Raw genomic sequence first — 25630 nt, forward strand, 5'->3', positions numbered from 1 at the left:
GACATGGAGCCTGCTTGAGATTCTCTCTCTCTCTCTCCTTCTGCCCCTCCTCTCTCTCATAAATAAATAAATAAATAAATAATCAATAAGTTAAGACAGTAACTTTTATATGATGTGTCTTTTCCTACAATTAAAGCTAAAAAAGATGGCATTCTCCATCCCAATGGAACAATGGAGGCACAGAGAGGTTGAAATGGTGGCCTTATTCACAAAACTGGTACATTACCGAGCTGGAGATTTAAAGCCCAGGGAGTCTGGGTCTGTAGAGCATCCTCTTGCTCCTCCCACTGCTTCCCATGTGCCTGATGTTGTTTTCCACAGCTTCACTAATTGCAGCTGGGATAGTGCTATCATCTATTTCACCTATAAGTTCATTTAAGAAATGAAGGTGTAATTCCTGTAATTCCCCAGCTCTCTGAGTTTTGCCTGATTCCAGACAGTCTAGATATCCATTATTATCTTGCCTATGTAGTTGGTTTTTAACTAGCAGCAAAAATTCATTTTCAATCATGGATCTGTACACCCAATTGAAAGTACAATGACATGAGCATTTGTTTTCGGTGGTCCACCGCTGCACATGGAAGAACTGTGTTGATCCTGTATCTTTGGAACGTGTCATTTGATTACATGAAGCTTGGCAGGAAGGGAAGGTGATTTGTGGGAGTCAGTGGCTTTACGCGCATTATGTGTCATCAAAAGGAAAAATAAAATCCCAACCTTAGTTTAGAGTCACAAATCATACAAAAATGGACAAACTAGCTCAGAGAACATCTCAGAAAAATCAACAGGTCAGGATCCCTAATCAAAGAGAGCCAGATTAGCATTACTATGCTCGGTCTCGATGTTCTCCAGATTTGTGAACCTGAGGCACTGTACCCCATGCACATAAACATTGTTTCTCTCTGTTCTTTCACACGCTCCTACCCTCCACACAAACCAGAAATGAAACAACACCAGCTCTCAGAGAAAACTAGGAATTCGTTGGCAACATGTGTTAAAGACACAAACACGTTTTTAAAATGTCCTTAAAGGGCGCCTGGGTGGCTCAGATGGTTAAGCGTCTGCCTTCGGCTCAGGTCATGATCCCAGGGTCCTGGGATCGAGTCCCGCATGGGGATCCCTGCTCCTTGGGAGCCTGCTTCTCTCTCTCTCTCTCTCTCTCTCTGTCTCTCATGAATAAATAAATAAAATCTTTAAAAAAAAAAATGTCCTTCAAGATCTGTAAGTAAAATGGAGGGTCTTAAAGAACATGCTAGTTTCCTTCTGGGCTTTCCTGTATTTCCCAGCTCTGCATAGGTATAATCTCCATGGCAAGGGCTGGGCAACCGCTGTGTGCAGATAGCTGTGTCTGTCTCGTTAAGGGCCCTCACCTAAAGGATTGATACTGCAACTGGACCATAAGAGAATCTCACAGAGTGGCTGAAATAACAGGGGTAGAGAACAGGAGCATATTTCTGGGGCAAAGTTTCTTCCCCTCCACACACAAGCTTGTTGTTGTTTAATCCTTCTTTGTGTATATGTGACTCAGCTTACAAAAAAAATAAAAACAACAACAACAAAAAAAAAACAACATACTGAGAGGTTGTAGAAATGATTATAGAGTGACAGAAACCATCAGTTCTACCCTGTTTCCACTTGCTGAAATGGAAATTGTTTAGTATTATCTTTAGTAAATGTTTGTATATATTTGCCCTTTCCATGACATTGGAAACTTAGGATGAACACACACACACACACACAGACACACTCACACACAATGACTTTTTATCATGATCAAAGTTATTAGAAGACACTCTTAGAAACTGCAGAGAAGCAACAGGCTTCCATACACGGATGCTTCAGATCCTTCTCCTATGCATTGCTCTCAGACCCTTGGAAACCCTGGGAAAACCTTCAAGTCCAGGCACTCTGACTGTGCTTACTTCTGGCCACCACCCTGATCCATTTCCTTCTCAGGGCTTCCTGGCTGCACCAGCTGTTGAACAGCAGTGCTGCCTCTGTGTGCATGTATGTGTGTATGGGTCAACCTTTTTATATCTTAACTGCCTGTAAAGTCACTGACTACTACATTCAGATCGAATCCGGAACTTACTTTTCTCCCGGAGACAGAAGTGAGCCTCCCCAGTCTCCCCCGGCCCTGCCCTCCTGGGACTACCACCACCAACTCCCAGGGTTCTTGTCAGCACCAGTACCACTGGCTGAAAATGAAAACTGAGAGCGGAGACTAAAGCGTGAGGTAAAATTTGCTTTTTAAAATCTCTTTTCTTGAAGTTTTTGTCTGGCATCTGCAGAGCATTTTGGGCTTCTCCAGTCATTTCCGCTTTGAACACATGCTTGCAATTTAAATACTTTTGCCTAATTCCAATTTTCCCACAGGAAACTCAGTATTGCTGTTTATGCTGTGCACAATCTATCAGGCTTTCGGTGATCACTTTTATTTTTCTAGGTTCAACTGGACTCTTCTGAAGCATGCCAGTATTGGGGGTCTTCGTATGAAACTGTAAGCCTCATAAAGGAATAAAGCTGGACCTTATTAGAGTGAAATAAATGGAAGAAATATTCTTTTCTCATTAAAAGAACCATTCAGTTTTATTTTTTAATTTATTTTTATAATTTTTAAAAAGATTTTATTTATTTATTTGAGAGAGAGGGAAAGAAAAAGAGAGAGAGAGAGAGCACAAGCAGGGCCAGGGGCAGAGGGAGAAACAGACTCTCCACTAAGCAGGGAGACAGACATGGGGCTCGATCCCAGGATGCTGGGATCATGACCTGAGCCAAAAGCAGACACCTAACCCACTGAGCCATCCAGGTGCCCCAACCATTAGGTTTTAATGTCAGATATCTCGGTTAGTTTCTCCTAAGAGGGGTGTTGTTTTGCATTTTTCTCTTTTTTTACCATTGATCTTTTTAGAAGCCAATTCTAGACATTGTAATTTTCAGCCTATCCTATCACTCAACTAGGATGACCTGTGGTGTCATGTAGACTATCATATATAACCACATAAAATTCTCAGTTTTTGGTAGGATTTAAAAGATTTTTATAAACTAATTTTTATGATTTTAAAAGTCACTCTTCCAGGGTATCTGGTTCAGTGACATTAGTTATGTTATGTCTTCCAGCCTTACCCCCCTGCATCCATCTTCCCGTGTGATTCTGAACTCATCATCATCCATGGGTCACAACAAGAAGTGCAATTCAGGACTACTACTCTCAGATTCCTAAATTGGTTACACCCACTTCCTAGATGTGACCAGGATGTATTCAGAATCAGCTGCCTTATTTTCATTTTGTTACTCATACCCATGCTTCTCTGACAACATTTTTGCAGCATGAAAAGCTTGAGGTGTTTGTCAGAGGAAGTTTGCTTTGTCAAAGTAAAATTTCCTTACAAATTGTGAACACCCTGATTTGGATGAGAGAAAATCACAGACACTTCGACTCTGGTGCAGGCCTACCCACAGTAGATTTACGATATGACCAAGTGCTCAGAACTGGGGAAACTATTTCTGGTTGCCACTCACTTGTCATGTGTCTTTGAGCAGACTCTCTGAACTTGTTCCTTAATCTCATCCACAAAATGAAAGTAAGACTTATCATCAGGGTGGGTAGCACAGTCAATACCATTTATTTTCCAGAAGACGTTAATTCATTTTGATAAATCATTTATATACACCCTATAGAGAGTAGATGAAAAGTGGCTTAAAGTCATACATCCCATTTTTCTTGAGCATGCCAATTACTTGGGGACTTTGTTAAAATATAAATTCTGATTCTGGTTTGGGGCCTGAGATGTTGCATTTTTAACAAGCTCTCAGGTAATGCCAATAGCACATGGTGCTTGTACATGAACTGTATTTGAATAGCAATAGTGAATTGATTATATAAATATAAAACAATAGTACAAATAAATCAAAATTAATAAAGAAATGAAAAAGGATGAGTGAAGACATGAATGGACCCAGGAATGATGTTATAAATGTATAAAATAATGTTAACCCCCCACTAAGTGGGGAACAAACTTGTCCACATGATTTGTAGCAGACAGTATAAAAATGGGAAATGTGTCCTCAATATTTATTTGCTTTCCCCTAATAATCTGTATGTATAATAAGAATTGGTTAGTGCAATTATACCACTACTAAATTTTATATTCTGGAGCCAAAGAAGAAAAAGAGAGCCTCACTTATTTTCCTCAATTAAAAGAAAAAAAGCATCCAAATGATATTTGGGATCAATATTTACCCTTATATAATCTGGGAAGAAGCAATTAGCTAAGAAATTAGTAGAACAAAATGTTTCAAGGAAAACTGTTTCATTTACTGTATGTAACTCAGGTCTAATACCCAAATATACTATGTTGACTTCTGCTGTCACTCATTCCTATATATGTATATTCAAACTGGGAAGTAACACTATCCCCAAGATCTTAGAAGATTCTGAGTGGGACATGCAGGTTCAATCATTCACTCTTTCAGTTCATTCAACATCTGCTTCATTCCAAATACAGAGCTTACAGACTTAATTTCACTTCTTTCCACTTCCTGCTTCTGCTGGGTTCCTGACCAACCATATTATTTATTCCTTTCCTGAGGCTGCTGACATATTCCACAGTAACTCATGCTGGAGAATTTCTTCTACTGGACTCTGCCCCTTCACTAACAAGGGACTGCGAAGGCAACCAGACATTTACTACAAAATAGAAGATAATTAAGAAGCTTACAGAAGGCAACAATTTAATATGGAATACTTAATATAATTTTCCTAAAATGCCCTGGCCACTCAGCTTTCATCAGCATTTCACCTCAGGATCTTGCCTTCTCTAAATTTATGCGTGTCTACCCATGCATCTGCTTTTCCATCAATATACTCTTCTTCAGGTCTCTGAAGGACCCAGCTCTTTTACTTTATGAGGAGTAATAAAGATGCAAAATTCTAACTATTTTTACTGTTTTTCTAGCATAGGATGACATATGTTTAAAGACAAACCCATGATTTAATAACAACTTTTCCTGGGGAAACAAAAAGACATATTTTTGTGTGCATACCTATTAACTATAAGATATAAAATTATGATATATAATGCATGCCTTACAATGTAAAATGAAGAAATCTTTGTCCAGATTTCTCTCTTCTAGACTGTTTTTTAGGGGGTGTGTGGAAGAGTTACCTCTAAAACATCAGGCTGTTGTATTAACAAGGTTTTCCTAATAAAAAACATACCTCTTTCTATACAAACTTATTCTAGGGATAACAGTTTAAGCAGCAGCTAGCTTTTAAATTAGGGATTTTGTTTGTAGCTCCCATTATACAAGTAAATATTGAGAGCTTAGTAAGTACAGTCACTGTTTAAAGTACCATCAAGGAATTTTGGAATCACCAAATTACTTACAAAATATTTACGTGATAAAACCTCTGGTTGGCAATCTTTGAAGTCCAGTTATAGTTATTTTACTAGCAGCAATAAGAGTTCATCTAAGATATTATATAATTCAGATGGTTATTAATTAAAATGCTATTCATATGTAGTATATATTACATATTATTGTTGATTGACAGATTCTCTGAAATAAATGGAACAATAGATTATGAAGGATCTTATAACTTCTACATTTTACATTTCCATCTATTTCTAGGATGTTTACATTCTGTGTGTGTGGAGCGAGAGTTGTAAAATGGAAACAGTGGTTAAAGCAGTTAGAGTTTCACTTACAAAGTTCAGTGGAGATGAAGTGGAAAAAATAAACAATGAATAGCCCTCCGTGATGGCCAATTTTATGTGTCAACTTGATTGGGCCACAGGGAACCCAGATATTTGGTCAAACATTATTCTAGGTTTGTGAGGGTATTTCTGGATGAAATTAACATTTAAATTAGTAGACTGAATAAAGCAGATTGCCTTTTCTAATGAGAATGGGCCTTATCCAATCAGTTGAAAGCCTGAATAGAACAAAAAGGCTGACCTTCCTGGGAATGGGGGAGAATTCATCCTGTCTGACTGTCTTAGATGAGACATCAGTTTTTTTCTGCCTTCACACTCAAACTGAAGAGTTGGTTGTTCTTGGGTCTCAAACTTGCTGGCCTTCAGATTAGAACTAAACATTAGCAATCCTGGGTTTCCAGTTTGCCATCTACAGATCCGGGGAATTTTCAGTCTTCATAATTGCATGAGTCAATTCTTCATAATAATTTCTCTCCAAACATATATATAATATTGGTTCTGTTTCTCTAAAGAACAGAGAATAATAATGTAGTCTCCTCCCAGGATTCAAAAATTTTGGAAGATTTAGAAGAGCAATGAGATTCTAATTCAGAGTTAGTATTATTAGTATGCTTAAGATTAGAATAGTTACTAATCAAAGAGTTTGCAAAGCAATTTTTATTATATATACATATGTACATTATAATATAATGTATATAATGTACATCTGTACATATATAAAGAGATTTATATATAAAGAGATTTATTATACTTAATTGGTTTATGTAGTTTTACAGGCAGGCAAACTGGAGATCCAGCAAGATAAGTTGGCAAGTTGGAGACCCAGCACAGCTGATGATTTAGTTCCAGTCTGAGACTAAAGGCCTAAGAACCAGGAGAGCTGATGGTGTTTTAGTTTGAAAGCTGTCAGGTACAAGACTCAGGAAAAGTCAGTGTTTTAGTATCACTGTGAAGACAGGAAAAAGCCTGATGTCAATTCAAAAATTGTTAGGCAAGAAACATTCTCTCTTATTTGGGGGATGGTCAGCCTTTTTGTTCTATTCATGCCTTTAACTTTAAGAAGGGCAATCTGCTTTAGTCAGTATACCAATTTAAATATTAATGTCATCCAAAAAACACTCTCACAGAAATACTCAGAATAATATTTAAGCAAATATCTGGGCATCTCATGGTGCAGTCAAGTCTATCCATAAAATTAACCATTGTAGTTTCTAAGCAAGATGGAGTAACAGGAACTAGATTTACTGTTTTGCATGAAGCAACCAAATGAAAGATAGTGGATAGGAAACAAACAAACAAAAATTGAACCATATGATTTCCCCAGATTACTGCCTTGAAGGAACTCCCAGGCCACACTTCAAGGAGATGATAGCAGACACCCAAATATCAAGCATGCAAAGAGGCAGAAAAAAAGAAACCATAATTTAAAAAAATTATTCAATTGAAAGCAACCTAGAACTAACATGATGTTAGAATTAGCAAATAAAGGCCTTAAAACAGTCACTATAACTGTATTTAATATGCATCAAAAGTTGAGACAATAAAAATATAATCATTTCCAAAATGATATTCTAGAGGTGGAAACTACATCTGAGGTAAAAATGCAATAGGTGGGATTAACATCAGATTACACATTGCAGAAGGAAAGGTTAGTGAACATGAAGGCATAGCAATCGATGTTACTCAAAATGAAACATAAAGGGAGAAAAAGATTGTTAAAAATGAATAGAGCATCAGTGAGCTATGAATAACTGTATGTGACCTGGGGTCTCAGAAGGAAAGACAGAAAAATTATTTGAAGAAATGATTGTAAACCCACAATTCCAAGAAGCTCAATAAATCTGAAACATACACACACACACAAAACTTGTGAAAATGACCACACCAAGGCACATCATAATTCCATTGCTCAAAATCAGTGATACAGAAAAAAAGAAAATCTTAGTCACAAGAATATAAGGCCCAGCATAGAGAATATAATCAGTGATATTATAATAATGTTGTACAGTGACAGATCGTAGCTACACCTCTGAGGAACATAGCTAAGTATAGAGAAGTTGAATCACTATGTTGTACACCTGAAATAATGCAACATTGTGTGTCAACTACACTAAAAAAAAAATTTTTTAAAGAAAATCTTAGAAGCAGACAGATAAAATACATGTGTTATGTACAGAAGAACAAAGGTAAGAAAGAATGGATTTCCTAAAAAGAAAAATGAGGTACAACTAAAGTGTAAAGATGAGTGGAAGTTTTATTTTGCTTTAAGTCTGGATAATTCTTAGCATATTTCTGTAAAATCTGATTTTCAATTCTAAGATGTGTAGTTTCATTTCCGTAAAAAGCTTCCAGTAAAGACCTTTGTACTGCTTGTCACTGAGCCAGTTGCTGCACTTGCAATCTACAACTTCATAAACACAAAAATGCCCTTTGTATTTAGATCTCTGCATGCTGAGTGTTAAAGGTCAATTTCACTTTATATCAAGTAACAGTGTCTTAAGAATAGCATTAGTTATTCAGCTTCTGATTTTGATCTTCTTTATTTTCCCATGATTGGATTGTCAGAAAATATTCTATTAAGTATTTGTACAACCTGGTACAAAAATGATTTCCCCAAAAGATCTCCTGAGAAAAAATCTGAAGATCATTCATGGCTATCCCATGACCTACGCTTTTGCAAACAACTGGGAAAGGATTGAAGAGTTCCACAGCAGGCCAGATGACATTGTGATAGCCACTTACCCCAAATCAGGTGAGTTTTGTTGACTGACAAATGCAGATCTGGCTTCAGTCTTTGTTCCTTGAAAATTAGCTTCTCTCTCTAAAATCATTTTCATCCTATATAAAGTTAATATTCCTATCAGTCAGTCTAGCCGTGTACTTTTGAGATAATTTAAAATGAGCATTTGGGGCACAGAAAGGGAAATTGCAGAATTAAGTTTCTAATAGAATGTATTAAGATGGCAGACTACCTGTAGGGACTTTTGCCCCCAGATTCAAGTGATGGTTACAAAAAAATGTTGTCTTTCACTACAGGTACCACTTGGGTTAGTGAAATTGTGGACATGGTTCTAAATAATGGAGATGTTGAGAAATGTAAGCGGGATGTTATAACAGTTAAAGTTCCAATGTTGGAAATGGCCATCCCTGGACTAAGAACTTCAGGTAATTTTAAACTACTTGAGAATTATAATTTTTAATATTATTATTTTTTAAATTTTTATTATTTTTTTAAATTCAAAACCAGATTTTCTTTTTAATTTAATTTCAGTTAGCCAACTTTAGTTCTCGATGTAGTGTTCAATGATTCATTAGTTGCTTATAACACCCGGTGCTCATCACATCACATGCCCTTCTTAACACCCATCACCTAATTCCCCCAACCCACACACACCTCCCCTCCAGCAGTCCTGTTTGTTTCCCTGAGTCAAGAGTCTCTCATGGTTTGTCTCTCTATCTGATTTCCTCCCATTCAGTTTTCCCTCCCTTCCCCTATCATTCTCTGCACTACTTCTTATATTCAACGTATGAGTGAAACCATACAATATTTGTCTTTCTCTGATTGACTTATTTCACTTAGCATAATACCCTCCAGGTTCATCCATGTCAATGTAAATGATAGGTATTCATCCTCTCTGACGGCTGAGTAATATTCCATTGTATATATGAACCACATCTTCTTTATCCATTCATCTGTTGAAGGACATCTTGGCTACTTCCACAGTTTGGCTATTGTGGACATTGCTGCTATGAACATTGGGGTGCATATGGCCCGTCTTTTCACTACATCTGTATCTTTGGGGTAAATATCTAGTAGTGCAATTGCTGGGTTGTAGAGTAGCTCTATTTTCAACTTCTTGAGTTGTCTCAAGAAGATTGCCTAATTTGTTGGCGTAGACTTGCTCACCATATGTTCTTAAAATTGTATTTCCTTGGTGTTGGTTATGATCTCTCCCCTTTCATTCATGATTTTACTAATTTGGGTCCTTTCTCTTTTCTTTTGGATAAGTCTGGCCAGAGGTTTATCGATCTGTTTTCCAGAGTGGCTGCACCAGCTTGCATTCCCACCAACAGTGTAAGGGGGTTCCCCTTTCTCCACATCCTTGCTAACATTTGTCCCTGTCTTATTAATTTTAGCTGTTCTAAATGGTGTAAGGTGGTATCTCATTGTGGTTTTGATTTGTATTTCCCTGATGACAAGTGATGTGGAACATTTTTTCAAGTGTCTTTTGGTCATTTGGATGTCTTCTTTGGAGAAGTATCTGTTCATGTCTTCTGCCTGTTTCTTGACTGGATTATTTGTTTTGTGGATGTTGAGTTTGATAAGTTCTTTATAGATCTTGGATACCAGACCTTTACCTGTAATGTCATTTGCAAATATCTCCTCCCATTCCATAGGTTGCCTTTTAGTTTATTGACTGTTTCCTTTGCCATGCAGAAGTGTTTAATCTTAAGTCCCAATAGTTCATTTTTGCCCTTGCTTTCCTTGCCTTTGATGATGTTTCTAGGAAGAAGTTGCTGTGGCTGAGGTCGAAGAGGTTGTTGCCTGTGTTCTCCTCAAGGATTTTGATGGATTCCTGTCTCACATTTAGGTCTTTCATCCATTTTGAGTCTATTTTTGTGTGTGGTATAAGGAAGTGGTTCAGTTTCATTCTTCTGCATATGGCTGTCCAATTTTCCCAGCATCATTTATTGAAGAAACTGTCTTTTTTCCATTGGATATTCTTTCCTGCTTTGTCAAAGATTAGTTGACCATAGAGTTGAGTGTGTAGATTGTTCTGGGCAGCACAGACATTTTCACAATGTTTATTCTTCCAATCCATGATCATGGAATGTTTTTCCATCTTTTTGTGTCTTCCTCAATTTCTTTCATAAGTGTTCTGTAGTTTCTAGAGTACAGATGCTTTCCCTCTTTGGTTAGGTTTATTCCTAGGTATCTTATGGTTTTTGGTGCAATTGTAAATGGGATCGATTCCTTAATTTTTCTTTCTTCAGTCACTTTGTTAGTGTATAAAAATGCAACTGATTTCTGTGCATTGATTTTTTTTATCCTGCCATGTTGCTGAGTTCCTGTATGAGTTCTAGCAATTTTGGAGTGAAGTGTTTTGGGTTTTCCAAATAAAGTATCATGAAATCATCAAAGAGCGAGAGTTTGACTTCTTCTTTGCAAATTTGAATGCCTTTTATTTCTTTTTGTTAGATGATTGCTGAGGTCAGGACTTCTAGTACTATGTTGAATAAAAGTGGTGAGAGTGGGCATCCCTGTCATGTTCCTGACCTTAAGGGAAAAGCTATCAGTTTTTCCCCACTGAGAATGACATTTGCTGTGGGCTTCTCATAGATGGTTTTTATGATATTGAGGTGTGTTCCCTTTATCCCTATGCTTTGAAGAGTTTTAATCAAGAAAGGATGCCGTATTTTGTCAAATGCTTTTTCTGTATCAGTTGAGAGGATCATATGGTTCTTGTCTTTTCTTTTATTAATGTGATCTATCATGTTGATTGATTTGTGAATGTTGAACCACCTTTGCAGTCCAGGAATAAATCCCACTTGGTCATGATGAATAATCCTGTTAATTGGATTGGATCCCCTTGGCTAGTATCTTGGTGAGAATTTTTGCATCCATCAGGGATATTGGTCTGTAATTCTCCTTTTTGTTGGGGGTATTTGTCTGGTTTGGGGATCAAGGTAATGCTGGCCTCATAGAACAAGTTTGAAAGTTTTCCTTCCATTTCTATTTTTTTGAAACAGCTTCAGTGGAATAGGTATTAGTTCTTCCTTAAATGTTTGGTAGAGTTCCCCTGGGAAGCCATTTGGCCCTGGACTCTTGTTTTTTGGGAGGTTTTTGATTACTGCTTCAATTTCCTTGCTGGTTATTGGTCTGTCAGTTTTTCTACCTCTTCCTGTTTCAGTCTTGGTAGTTTACAAATTTCTAGGAATGCATCCATTTCTTCCAGATTGCCTAATTTGTTGGCATATACTTGCTCATAATATCTTCTTAAAATTGTATTTCCTTGGTGTTGGTTATGATCTCTCCCCTTTCATTCATGATTTTACTAATTTGGGTCCTTTCTCTTTTCTTTTGGATAAGTCTGGCCAGAGGTTTATTGATCTTATTAATTCTTTCAAAGAACCAGCTTCTAGTTGTGTTGATCTGTTCTACTATTTTTCTGGTTTCTATTTCATTGATTTCTGCTCTAATCTTCATTATTTCTCTTCTCCTGCTGGGTTTAGGCTTTATTTCCTGCTCTTTCTCAGAGTCCTTTAGGTGTAAGGGTAGCTTGTGTTTTGGGATTTTTTTAAGTTTTCAGAGTGGCTTGTATTGCAATGTCCTTCCCTTAGGACTGCCTTTGCTGTATCCCAGAGATTTTGAACTGATGTGTTTTCATTCTCATTAGTTTCCATGAATTTTTTAAGTTCTTCTTTAATTTCCTGGTTGACCCATTCATTCTTTAGTAGGATGATCTTTAACCTCCAAGTGCTGGAGTTCCTTCCAAATTTCCTCTTATGATTGAATCCAAGTTTCAAAGCATTGTGGTCTGAAAATATGCAGGGAATAATCTCAGTCTTTTGGTATTGGTTGAGAACTGATTTGTGAACCAGTATGTGATCTATTCTGGAGAAAGTTCCATGTGCACTGGAGAAGAATGAGTATTCTGTTGTTTTAGGATGGAGTGTTCTGTATATCTATCTCTGTGAAGTCCATCTGGTCCAGCATGTCATTCAAAGCCCTTGTTTCTTTGTTAATCTGCTTAGATGATCTGTCCATTGCTGTGAGTGGGATGTTGAAGTCCCTACTATTAATGTATTATTATCAAAGTGTTTCTTTATTTTGGTTATTAATTGGTTTATATGATTGGCTTCTCCCATGTTGGGGGCATAAATATTTACAATTGTTAGATCTTCGTGTTGGATAGACCCTTTAAAGATGATATAGTGTAACTCTACATCTCTTACTACAGGGTTTGGTTTAAAGTCTAATTTGTCTGATATGAGGATTGCTACCCCAGCTTTCTTTTGAGGTCCATTAGTGTGGTAAATAGTTCTCCACCACCTCACTTTCAGTCTGGAGGTGACTTTATATCTAAAATGAGTCTCTTGTAGACTGCATATGGATGGATCTTGCTTTTTTATCCAACCTGATACCCCGTGTCTTTTGATTGGAGCACTTAGCCTATTTACATTCAGAGTAACCATTGAAAGATATGAATTTAGTGCCATTGTATTGCTTGTAAAGTCCCTGTTTTGTAGTTTGTCTCTGTTTCTTTCTGGTCTATGTTACTCTCGGGGTCCATCTTCACTTACAGTATCCCCCTTAATATTTCTTGTATGGCTGGATTGGTGGTCACATCTTCTTTCAGTTTCTGTCTGTCTTGGAAGCTCTTTGTCTCTCCTTCCATTCTGAATGGCAGCCTTGCTGGATAAAGTATTCTTGGCTTCATGTTCTTCTCATTTAGTATCCTGACTATATCAACCCATCTCTTTCTGGCCTGCCAAGTTTCTGTGTATAAGTCTGATGTTATTCTGATGTTCCTGCCTCCATATATAAGGAACCTCCTCTCCCAAGTGGCTCTCAGGATAGCTTCTTTTTCTCTAAAATTTGCAAGCTTCACTATTATATATCAGGGTATTGATCTATTTTTATTGATTTTGGGAGGGGTCCTCTGCCTCTTGGACATAAATGCTTGTTTCCTTCCCCAGATTAGGGAAATTCTCAGCTATGAGAATTATATATACTACATACATACCTATGAGAATCAAATATGCCTTCTGGCACCCCACCCCCTCAGGCACCCCAAAAATTCTAACTTTTTTTTCTTTTCAGGTCATCAAATTCTTGAAGACTTCCTTCATGAGCTCTGAGTTTTCTCTCTCTTTTTCCTCAACTTTCTTCCTTTCCATCAGCCTGTCCTCTGGAACACTTATTCTCTCTTCTGCCTCATTTACTCTAGGTGTTAGAGCATCCAATTTAGATTGCATCTCAGTTATAGCATTTTTAAGTTTGGCCTGATTAGATCTCATTTCTGCCCTTAGAGATTCTCTACTGTCATTTATGCTTTTTTCAATCCTCGCTATTAACTGTATAATGGCTATCCTGAATTCCATCTCTGACATCTTACTTATATCCATATCTATTATCTCTATGCCAGAGAACATTGCCTCTGGTTCTTTCTTTTGTTGTGAATTTCTCCTTCTAGTCATTTTGCCCATGCCTAGGATGAGTGAGCAAAGTCCAAAATAACCATGACCCAAGCAAAATATACCCTAGACAAATCTGAAGTGGTTGGAAACCACAACAGAAAAGCAAACTAAACCAAACCAAACCAAAACAAAACAAAACAAAAAAAAGGAAGTGGGGAGAGAGACTATAATCTCATAGGGTGGACAAAGCAGGGTGATCCACTTGTTCCTTATTGAATATTGATCTGTGTGTTAGACACTACATCCCAAAATTGCAAAGAAAGCAAAACTTATATATATACAAATAAAATTGAATAGAGTGGGAAAAAAAGACTAAAATGAAGCATGTATCTATAAAATGTAGATGTAAAAGATAAAAGTTAAAAAGTGACTTACAAACATAAGTTGGTAAAATAAGAATCTAGTTGAAATGGGAAAAAGGTAAAACAAAAGAAATGGAAAATTTTAGACTGAAAGATAAACAAATTGTGAGAAAACACGGGGAAATTAATATACTATTTTCCCTGGGTACTGGAATTTTACAGTCTTGTGGGATCCATAAACTTGTCCACCTTTCTTCCAGTCTGTTTTTCTGGGGGAGGGGCCTGCTGTGCTGCTCTTCAGGTGTCTTTGCCTCTGCAGAGTTGCCCCACCCCTTGCCAGGGGGCTGGGCTCAGTGTAAGCTGGTCCTCTGTGTGGCTTTTGTCCCTGGAAGCTTTCTGCCCCTCTTTAGAAGATCAGAGTAAAAATGGCCATGCCCAGATCTCTGGCTCAGAGCTGAAAGATCGCGTTCCCACTTCTTCAATAAACCCTCTGGGACAAACAGTTCTCACCTTTGTGTGTGCCAAACTCTGCAGACTCTTGTGGTACAAGCCCACTGTAATCCACCCTGCCACACCGGAGGGAGTCCCAGGGACCTGCGAGCATCACTACCTTTTGGGACTGTGAGCAGTTGCAGGCTTGTACATGTACCCTGTCCCTGTTCCCAGGCCATGGCTGGGTGTCGCCTACTGTCCTTTCTGGGGCCACCGCCACCCTGAGAGCTGTTGCCCAGTTGTGGGCGCAGCCATTTCACCCCTCCCAGGAAATGGTAAATGGCCTGTGAGTCCCAGTCCTTTTCAGAGTGTGCAGGCAGAGAGCGGTCACCTGACTGGCCCTGCTCAGGGCTTATGGCGACCTGAGCTGAAAGTCCCCTCCTGGGCTCACTGACCATAACCAGTTTCCCTGCTCCACTGCTTGGGCCATCTACTGGTTCAGACACCCCTGTTTGTTCTGTCATCTGGAATTTTGAGACCACAATGACCTACCTAGAATTCTGCCCTTTTCATCCCTTGAGCCCCTTTCAGAAAGGGATGTCTCTCACTAGAGCAGATTTCTAAGGGTTCGATTTTGTGGTCCAGTATTATATCACTTTCCTGTAACCAGCTTATGGAGGCTCCCTTCCTGCTCCATTTATCTTCCAATATCTCCCCATAGATTCATGACTCCATACCTCCTACCTTGCAAAAAGCAGTTCTAGATATATTTTCTTACATCTCAGGCTGAATTTGTGGGTGTTCAGAATGGTTTGATAGATATCCAACTAAATTCAAGGGACCAGATGAAACGATGTCCCCTACTCTTCTGCTATCTTGCCTCCGCCTTATATTATTTATATAGCACATTAATTATTGTATTTGTGATTTACATTCAAAGAAAATGGAGTGAACTTGGTAACATAAAATGGAAGTTTGTAAGCAGTACAATCACCAAGACGTATAGAGAAATTGTAGTTTAATTCATTGTACATCCAAGTATGATGACCTAAGATGAAAGAGTTTTGTTGTAGAAAATAACTAAAAATTTGGTTAATAACTTAAAAAATGTTCTTTATTTTTTATTGACTTTTGTTGTATAGAATGTGGTAGATTAGATTAATAAGTTCCTAGTTTAGGACATTGCTGTAGTTAAGTAAGTAAGGAAGTACCAATACCTCTCAAACATAAAATTTATTATTAATACAATTCATATTTCATTCCACAAATATTTATTGAGTGCTTCCAAAGAATTATGCACTGTGCTATGGGCTAGATATAAAATGATTAGTAAATTCAGTGATTAATAAATTCAAGGAGTTTACAGTAATATCATGCCATTAAATAAGTAAATAAACTAATAATATTTTTAGGCTCATGTACCCAAAGAATAGGGAACAACAAGAGAGTTTACTTTAGATTGGATATTTAGGGATATCTACTCTGAATTGAGATGTAGAGCTATGCACATAGTTGGAGAAAACATATTTCATGAAGGTGAGTATTAGGTATGAAGGCTTAGATACAGAAAGACCCTGGTGTGGTCTAGGAACCGAACAACAACAATGAAAGGGGAAAAGTGAGATAAAACCACTGGAGACTAGACAGGGACAGATCATGTAGGGCGTGTAGTTTTCAAGAACTATTCAGTGATCTAAAAGAGAATCAGGAGTATGGTGTCTGGTAGGCAAGTGAGAAGGGCTCAAGAAGTGAGACCTAGCCTTCAAATGCTGCTGGAAACCTGGGATAAGAAGACAGAAGTATGGTGGTGAATGTTATTTCAATTTAAAGAGCAGAATCTAAATTCCCTTCCCTACCAGAGCTATTTACTTCCATAGGCAGAGAAGAACCAGCTGAGAGGGTGTCATTCCTTCCATGTGGTTGCCTGAAGTCAGAGCAAATGATGAATCTTGGAGCTAAAATAATTATTCTGGGATAAGCAAACAAAGTGAGTGCAAGAATGAGATAAGACTCCAGAGCCATTAAAAAAGTAGGAAATGAAAAAGTGATAGAATCAAGGTAATTGGGGTGGGGGAGTCAGGGATGACTGGTGGGAAATGGGGGTTAAAGGTGCAGAGTGAGGCTGTGTAGCATCACCATAGAGTGAGTAAGTGAGAGTCAGCAGGTAAAAGAGGGTAAATTGTCACTGAGATTTACTCTGGAGCCTGAATATGAATGTGTGTAATGTTATTACATATTCCTAACATTCATATTTGTGCAATAAAGGATTGATTTAAAGACCTTACATGGCAAAACAATTACAACCTAGAGTTTGGGAAATCTTTCAGTGAAGTTGAGGGAATGAAGAGGAGCAACAGATAAGGGGAAAACGTCATTAAAAAAATGTAAAAGTTCATGTCATGGGCATTGAGGAATAGTGGGTTGTGGAAGATGATTTCTCATTTCTATGCTGGATAAAGTGGCTGTAGTTACCAGGTTAGTAGTAGCATAATAAAATACTTGGTGGAATTTTATAGGTGTATAATTAATGTTTCCAGATAAAACTGAAGATACCCAATTAAATTTGAAATTCAGATAAATAGCTATTTTACTTAGCGTAAGTATATCCCAAATATTACATGGAAGATACACTGAAAGCTATCTGTTGTTATCTGAAATTCAAATTTAACTAGGATTTTTTTTCCCAAAGATTTTATTTATTTGATATATATAGAGAGACAACTAGAGAGGGAACACAAGCAGGGGGAGTGGGAGAGGGAGAAGCAGGCTCCCGGCTGAGCAAGGGGCCTGATGTGGGGCTCGATCCCAGGACCCAGGCGCCCCTTAACTAGGATTCTTGATCTTTATTTCCTAAGTCAGTCAACCCTATCCCCATTAAAATTAAGAGGTTCTTCCTAATAAAACTACATACTAATATAACTATGTGCTATGTATTGTTCTCTACAGAACATTCAAATTGAGCTACATCCTGGCTCTTGGGGAATCTCCATTCTAGTGTGTGTGTTTGGGGGTGCGGATGAGGAAGAAGCATGGGAGCTGACAACAAACAAATAAAGAAGTAAATAGACTGAAACAAAAATAAGCATTACATAGAATATTTTAATAAAAGGATGTTTTAATAGAGATTGAGTGGCTTTTTAGCATATGTAATAACTTTTTGTAAACGAATGAAGCTTAAGATTGTTTTAAAAGAGTGAGTCAGATGCAATTTTGAGCAGGTGTGCCTTTGTATGCAAAAGGTGGGAAGGTAATGTAGGATTAACAGGTAATCTAGAGGTTAGACTGGATATAAGTAATATTGCGAAAAAATGCGTAGGACTCTAAGATTTATTGGATATGAAATCTGAAGGAGATTTTAGGTGTTGATGACTCTATAGGATATGACATCTTTAAAAGATATATCTGGGATATGATAAAGGCCACTGAATGCATTAAAAGAATAGTTAAATTAAAAGGGTTTGCCCCACTCTTCCTAGTCTATGTCAGGAATTCTGAGTGTGCCTTTATCCCAGAAGTGCCTTCAGACTGACCAAGCCACTTATTTGTGAGATCCAAGCCCCTGGGATCATCCTAGCTCTGACTAGACAAAATAAATGGATATTTTCTGTTTCAGGGAAGTTGACAAACCCCTTATCCAATGACTTGATTTGAAACCAAATTCTCCCACATATTAGTTGTGTGTCTTTGGTGAGTTCAGCTAACACCTAAAAATTACACAACATTTTCATTTTGCATGTATGTACATTTGACACATAGAGGAAATAATGAAAAAATGCAGGTGCAACAGCTGATGCTCTCCAAATGTAACACATCTATACCATAACAGCAGATGCAAAACAATAGCTGATATGAGAATTGGGAGTTATCCATATCGCTTGAGAAACAGAAACTATTTTCATAATGATTTATAATAATGCAAGGTATGATAAAATTCCAAATTGCTAAAGTTGATATTATTACCCTTCATTTTGGAGGTAGAAAAAGTGAAACACAGAGACTAGCATACTTTCAAATGTCTCACAATGAGTAAGTGACAGACTTAGGATTTGAACCCAAGGAGGCTAAACTCACAACTATGCCCTTAACCATTATGCAATATTGCCTCTGAGAATCCAGATAATACCTGTGATTTGTTCAAAATTTAGCAGCATTATATTCTGCTCAAAAATATTTTAAACGGTCAGAGAAAATCAGGAAATGCAAGCTCCTTGAAAGCTCTAATGTACTAAAATAAAACTAAAATTTTCCCAGGAATAGAACAATTAGAGAAGAATCCATCACCACGACTTGTGAAGACGCATCTACCAATTGATCTCCTTCCTAAGTCTTTCTGGGAGAACAACTGCAAGGTATACTCTACACTGCAAGTCATTTTTTTTAAAGATTTTATTTATTTATTTATTTATTTATTTATTTATTTATTTATTTATTTGACAGAAAGAGACACAGTGAGAGAGGGAACACAAGCAGGGGGAGTGGGAGAGGGAGAAGCAGGCTTCCCACGGAGCAGGGAGCCTGATGCGGGGCTCAATCTCAGGACCCTGAGATCATGACCTGAGCCAAACGCAGACGCTTAATGACTGAGCCACCCAGTCGCCCCTGCAAGTCATTTTTTAATGTGACCCTATCCCTTTAGTCATGCACATAGTAAATGTTTGCTCAAATGTTTTGTTTGATACCATGAGAAATGAGCTACATAAGAAAGTGCTTCAATTAAAAATATATATTTCAGTCTAAACCTACATAATCAAGTTTGCCAAAGGTATGTAGCAACAGGATCCCCATGTCAGCACAATATTGCTACTATTATTCCCCAGCTATCCCTAGATATTCTGTCCTTCTCTGAAAACTCAACATAAGGATGTCAGTTCTTATTTGATTATTTGGTAATATTCTCCAGTGAAATATTTGTGCCTGGATATTTGCTTCTGGGGAAATTTGAAATTTGAAATTCAATTTCTTCAATCTTTGTGGGACTATTCTGATTGTTTATTTCAACTTAACTGACTTTTGCTAGTTTGTGATTGTGAGGAATTCTAAGTTTTGGAATTTTGTAATGAAAAGTATTTCATAATTCTCTTCATTTTTTAAAGATTTTATTTATTTATTTGAGTGAGAGACAGCAAGGGGGGAGGGGCAAAGGGAGAGGGAGAAGCAAACTCCCCACTGAACAGGGAGCTTGACGTAGGACTAGATCCCAGGACCCTGGGATCATGACCTAAGATGAAGGCAGACACTTAACTGACTGAGCCACCCAGGTGCCCCCATAATTTTCTTCTTATTCTTTCTTTGAACAGACTGTATTTTTTACGGCAATTTTATTTTTAGAGCAATTTTAGGTTCACAGCAAAATTGAGTGGAAGGCAGAGATTTCCCAAATATCCCCTGCCCCTATACACACATAGTTACCTATCATCAACATCCCCCACCAGAGTGGTGCATTTATTACAACTGATGAACCTACTTTGACACATCATAATCACCTAAAGTTCATAGTTTACATTAGGGTTCCTCTTGGTGGTGTACATTCAATGGATTTGGACAAATGTATAATGACATATATATACCATTATAGCATCCTATAGTGTAATTTTGCTGCCCTAAAAATCTTCTGTACTCCACCTATTCACCCCCCTCGCCTCCTAACCTGGCAACCACTGATCTTTTTTATTGTCTCCATAGTTTTCATGGAGGCAATAAAAAATACATAGACCTTCTATGTATAGAAGGTCTAACTATATGACCTTCTGTCATATGGTATGTAGCTTTTTCAAATTGCATTCTTTCACTTAGCAATATGAATTTGAGGTTCTTCCATGTCTTTTCATGGCTTGACAGCTCATTTCATTTTAGTGCTGAATAATATTCCATTGTCTGGATGTATCCCAGTTTATTCATTCACCTACTGAAGGACATCTTGTTTCCTTCCACGTTTTGGCAATTATGAATAAAGCTGTTCTATACATCCACTTGCAGTTTTTTGTGTGGACCTTATTTTTCAACTTTGGATAAATACCAAGCATTGCGATTGCCAGATTGTAGGTAAAACTATGTTTAGCTTTGTAAGAAACTGCCAAAATGTCTTCCAAAGTAACAGTACCATTTTTGCAACCTCACCAGTGATGAATGAGAGCTCCTGTTGCTCAACATCCTCACCAGGATTTGGTGCCAGTTTTCTGGATATTGGTCATTCTAATAAGTACAGAGTGGTGTCTCACTGTTGCTTTAATTTTCACTTCCCTGATGACATGTGATATGGAGCATCTTTTCATATTCATTATAATTTTAATGGCTATAAGATTTGTTGTGATACTTCCTGTTTTTTTCTTGATGTTAGTTGTGTCTTCTTTTTTGTTAGTCTTGCTAGATGTTTATCAAGTTTGTTCATTTTTTTAAAAAAAGAGACAGCTTTTTGTTTCACTAATTTTCTCTAATTTTTCCTGTTTTTAATTTCATGGATTTTAAATCCATGTGGTTTTCTTCTTTTTTCCCCCGCAGATGATTTATCTGGCTCGAAATGCCAAGGATGTTGCAGTCTCATATTACCATTTTGACTTAATGAATAATTTGGAACCTGTCCCTGGTCCCTGGGAAGAGTATCTGGAGAGATTCATGACTGGAAATGGTAGGTAGCCCTGGGCTTGAAATCAATAAGTACTTTTCCTTTTTAATAATATTAATAACTATTACTGGTGTGACTTTTCCTATAAAAATATTTACTTTTCCAAGCTAGTAAAAAGTACATTTAAATAGCATTAAAAATTAGATTAACTTAAATTTTACTATGACATCAATATATAAATTTGGTATTTAACATTGGCTTGATGAGAATATTCTCAAATGTTTTTTCAGTTGCTAGAGATCTATTCTCAGTTCCAGTTACAATGGGAATTCTTCAACTTGCCCAAACCGAGCTGAAGGCAGACGCCCAAAAACTGAGCCACCCAGGTGCCCCTGCCCAAATCTTCAGTTAGATCTGTTATACATATATTTATAGTATTTAGATAAATAGTTAATATGAGTAGTAGAATGGTTTCCTTCCATGTGAGGCCAAGTAAAACCCATATGGAGGCCAATGTATTGGAATGCTTCCTTTGTACTTTATATTGTTTTAATCTTACTGTACATCCATAAATGGCTGATTTTATATATATATATATATATATATATATATTTAAAGATTTTATCCATTTATTTGACAGAGAGAAAGAGACAGGGAGAGAGGAAACACAAGCAGGGGATGTGTAGAGGGAGAAATAGGCTTCCCGCTGAGCAGGGAGCCTGATGCAGGGCTCGAACCCAGGACCCTGGGATCATGACCTGAGTGGAAGGCAGACGCTTAACGACTGAGCCACCCAGGTGCCCCAGATTATATATATTTTTAATTGGTCTTATATATTCAGTTCCCTTGGTTACTGAATTCCACAGAATATTTGTACTATTTGATTTATTGTTTAGAAACAAACCTTTAATTTGATGAAAGCTTATGGTAAGACTGTTTCTCTGGTTTTAGTGGCTTATGGTTCTTGGTTTAATCATGTTAAGAGTTGGTGGAAGAAAAAGGAAGAACACCCAATACTTTTCTTGTTCTATGAAGATATGAAAGAGGTAAAATCATAGAAATTCATTCTGGATAATTCCCCCATTACATCCTGGGGTAAAGGGTTAATATATATTTTCAAATTAATCTATGGAGTTAAAAAAAGAAAAAAGATGTGATTATATTGTCTCTTCTCCATGCCTGCTTACCCAAATCTTGCTAAGATCATTAGTGACTTCTAATGGTGAAATCCATGACATTTTTATCTTCTTATACTTTTTAAACATTGTGTTTATTGTGAGCACCTTCTCTTGTTGAAATTCTTTCCTACATTTAATAGGTTATCACGCTCTCTTGGCTTTCCTGTGGATCTCCGTCTGTCACTTAGCTTTCTTTATAAGCTGTTTGCTACATTTTGGTGATCATACCCCATGCCTACTGTTGCCAAAACTCTTTATGTCCTAATGATCCCCCCCAAACTTCATTTTAACTTCTACCCTAATCCAGACACATCCTTTTATTAAAATGATCCTTAAATTTAACATGTTCAAAACTAAACTCATCTTGTTTCTCTGACTCCAACATTTAATCCTTTTCTTCTTTTATTCTCTCTCGGTTAATGATGTTATTTGTCCATTAATTTTCTTTTTTTTGTCTAAATTTTTATTTAAATTCCAGTTAGTTGACATGCAGTGTTATATTTGTTTCAGGTATAGAATTTAGTGATTCATCACTTACATACATGTCCATTAATTTTCAAAATTTGAAAATACATCGTCCTCATTGACTTCCATATAGTGGATGTGGTTCCACTATATTGTGAACATCCCATTGGTTCACATGCCCTACCTATTATAACTTTCAAATCCCTCTCCTTTACTTTCTTACTATCGCCCTCTTAGTTTGGGGACTCATGAGCATTCATCTAGTTTCCTGTATGAACTAGTATCAGTTCAAATATAGCAATATTCGAATAACTGCAAAGTTCCAGGCCTAGTCTGAGGCCATTTTACTCAAATTAGGCAAACACACACACACACACACCCTGAGAAATATGTGGAAACCAAGTTCCTCTATTTGAAGAAGATTGGACTTACAAATGAGGGTACATTTTAGACTTTCAGATTCATGATGTAAGGTACAATATCTACCATTCTTGAAACTACATTCACAGTACAGAATACAGCACCTTACACACATAGGGGCTCATAGAATCACTTGTATGAATAATTGATTGCTTGAATGAATAAATAAATGAATGAGCAATAATAACAAACATCTTAGAGACATCAATCTTCCTTTGCATAGCAAAAATCATGTTCCATGTAAAATTTCTCTTGATCCAAGTATTTCTGAAAAACCCCCAGGGTATTCTCACATCTCACACTTTTAACAAAAAGAGTCCTCTGAATTTTTCTGGTGTGCCTCGGCTGTCACCTTCCATCACACTTGTTTGCAACTCTTAGAGAATCTATCATTAAAACTTAACTATTGCCCATTTATACAGGGCTTGAGGCAATTGATTTCCAATTTGCTGACAATATGCAGCTGTGAAACTGAAGTGGTTTTATGAAAACATTTTTAAAAAATGGTGATATCCCTTGAGTATTTGATTAGCCAAAGTCATGAATTCTTTATAAGGAGAAAATTGTCCTTCTGTACTCTTTCCTTACTTTCTGGACACCAGAGTAGCACTTAATAACTTTATGAAAAGAGCAATTTTAGCTTCTAAATATAGTCTCTTTTCTCCATAGGATGGGGAAATACACTTTCTGGGCCAGGCTGGTGTCCACATTCTGAGTCCAACATCATGCTGCCCCCCACAGGACACTCTTGTGTCAACCATTTCTCTCCTTATTTAGCTAAAATGCGGTATTCAAATACACTCATTCATACTGATTTACATTCTGGCCCAATCAGCTTTATAAGCATATCTAGATCTTTTGAATCCCACTCAAACCTGTATATTCATCATACTTAATAGATGGTCTTTTTCTCCCGTCACACAGTCATTTTTAGACAATGTTATATAAAGAAGTTTAATAACAATAGAACAAAATTATAGTTACATATCAATAATAAAATTCAAATAAGTCTAATAATTGACATTGGTTTATGAGCTTCTGCATAAATTCTCAATCAATGAGGTGAAAGAGAAATACAGCAGAAGGAGATTTGATAGGTACCAGCACTCTGCTTTCACTTCTACTGCAACATAAACTAACACTCATTGATAATTTTGAGGCGGCCAGATTATTCTCCAAACACTTTGAATCCCTAATAGAAATTGCTGTCTATTTGCCTGTCCATCTGTGGTTTTCCTACTACCATTATTAACTTCTCTTTTGGCCTTTTTCCCACTATCATCATTTCTGACCCTTTACTTATTCCAAGCACTCACACCCCTTAATTGGTCATCTCATTCTGCTCTCATCAAGGTCTGAGACATAATATATTGCCAGAACTTCCCTTGTAAGGAACTCCCTGCCAAAACATACACATGTGTATACAATGAACACACACACACACACAGTCAATGACATATTATTAAATGCTGTGGCTTCCCTACATAAGAGATAAAGTCCAAATCCTTCAGTGGGACATCCGAGGATTTTCTCATTTCTACCCCAATTTATCTTTCCAATTTTATAGCCTCTCTTATTCCTATGAACAACTCAAACCTAACTTCAACCACTTTGCTTTTTTTTCCTCCCTTCAAAACGTTATGAGACCCTATACCGCCAAGAATTTTGACTATTTTCTCTACTAGAAATTCGCTCTCCAGCACCTCAGCAGACCACACATCATGGTAAATTCTGACTCATCTTTTCAACTCAGCTTGGATATCACCTTCTCAAAATATTTCTAGACGTATCCATATAGAGTTTAGTTTAGCTTCCTAAAAGTTATAAATATTAAATTTATGTCATTAGAATCTGGAAAATGATTCATTTCTTAGATTTTGCTCTTTGTATCCCCAATAGTTAATGAGTAACTTAATGCACCTTCATTGGAGTTTTTTTTAAGATTTTATTTATGTATTTATTTATTTATGTATTTATGTATTTATTTACTTACTTGAGAGAGAGAGAAAGAAAGAGTGTGAGCAGAAGGATAGGCAAAGGGAAAGGGAGAGAGAGTCTCAAGCAGACTCCGCACTGAGTGTGGAGCTTGACCTGGAGCTCAATCTCATGACCCTGAGGTCATGACCTGAGTTGAAACCAAGAGTTGGATGCGCAACTGACTGCACCACCCAGGTGCCTCTGCAGTTTATTTTTAATAATTTATGTCCAAGCAAGGTCTAAGGTATAAGTACTCTAAGGCAAACATACTTGAAGTTCTTCACGAATTTATTATTTTTGTTTTTAAATATTGTAATTAAAAACAAGAAAAGAATTTTGATTGAGAACAAATAAATAAAGGCAGGAAGAATA

At 37.0% G+C, this 25630-nt stretch overlaps 1 protein-coding gene across 3 annotated transcripts in view; it reads left to right on the forward strand.

Annotated features, from left to right (window-relative positions):
- The first annotated feature begins 1851 nt into the window (after positions 1-1851).
- Positions 1852-25630, forward strand: part of LOC118010478 (sulfotransferase family cytosolic 1B member 1) — a 31233-nt gene continuing 7454 nt past the window's right edge. The window contains exons 1-7 of one of the 3 annotated variants that reach the window (XM_035004868.1): positions 1852-2236; positions 2447-2500; positions 8286-8472; positions 8757-8885; positions 18908-19005; positions 21155-21281; positions 22170-22264. In XM_035004868.1, the coding sequence (XP_034860759.1) occupies positions 8325-8472; positions 8757-8885; positions 18908-19005; positions 21155-21281; positions 22170-22264 (597 nt within the window). In that variant the 5' untranslated portion in view covers positions 1852-2236; positions 2447-2500; positions 8286-8324. Of the gene's footprint in view, positions 2237-2383; positions 2501-8285; positions 8473-8756; positions 8886-18907; positions 19006-21154; positions 21282-22169; positions 22265-25630 lie in introns of those variants that run through there. The other 2 variants (XM_035004867.1, XM_035004869.1) reach the window with 2 other exon arrangements.

Source organism: Mirounga leonina, unplaced genomic scaffold (genome assembly GCF_011800145.1).
Source record: "Mirounga leonina isolate KUSES-001 unplaced genomic scaffold, KU_Mleo_1.0 Mir_129, whole genome shotgun sequence".
NCBI lineage: Eukaryota > Metazoa > Chordata > Mammalia > Carnivora > Phocidae > Mirounga > Mirounga leonina.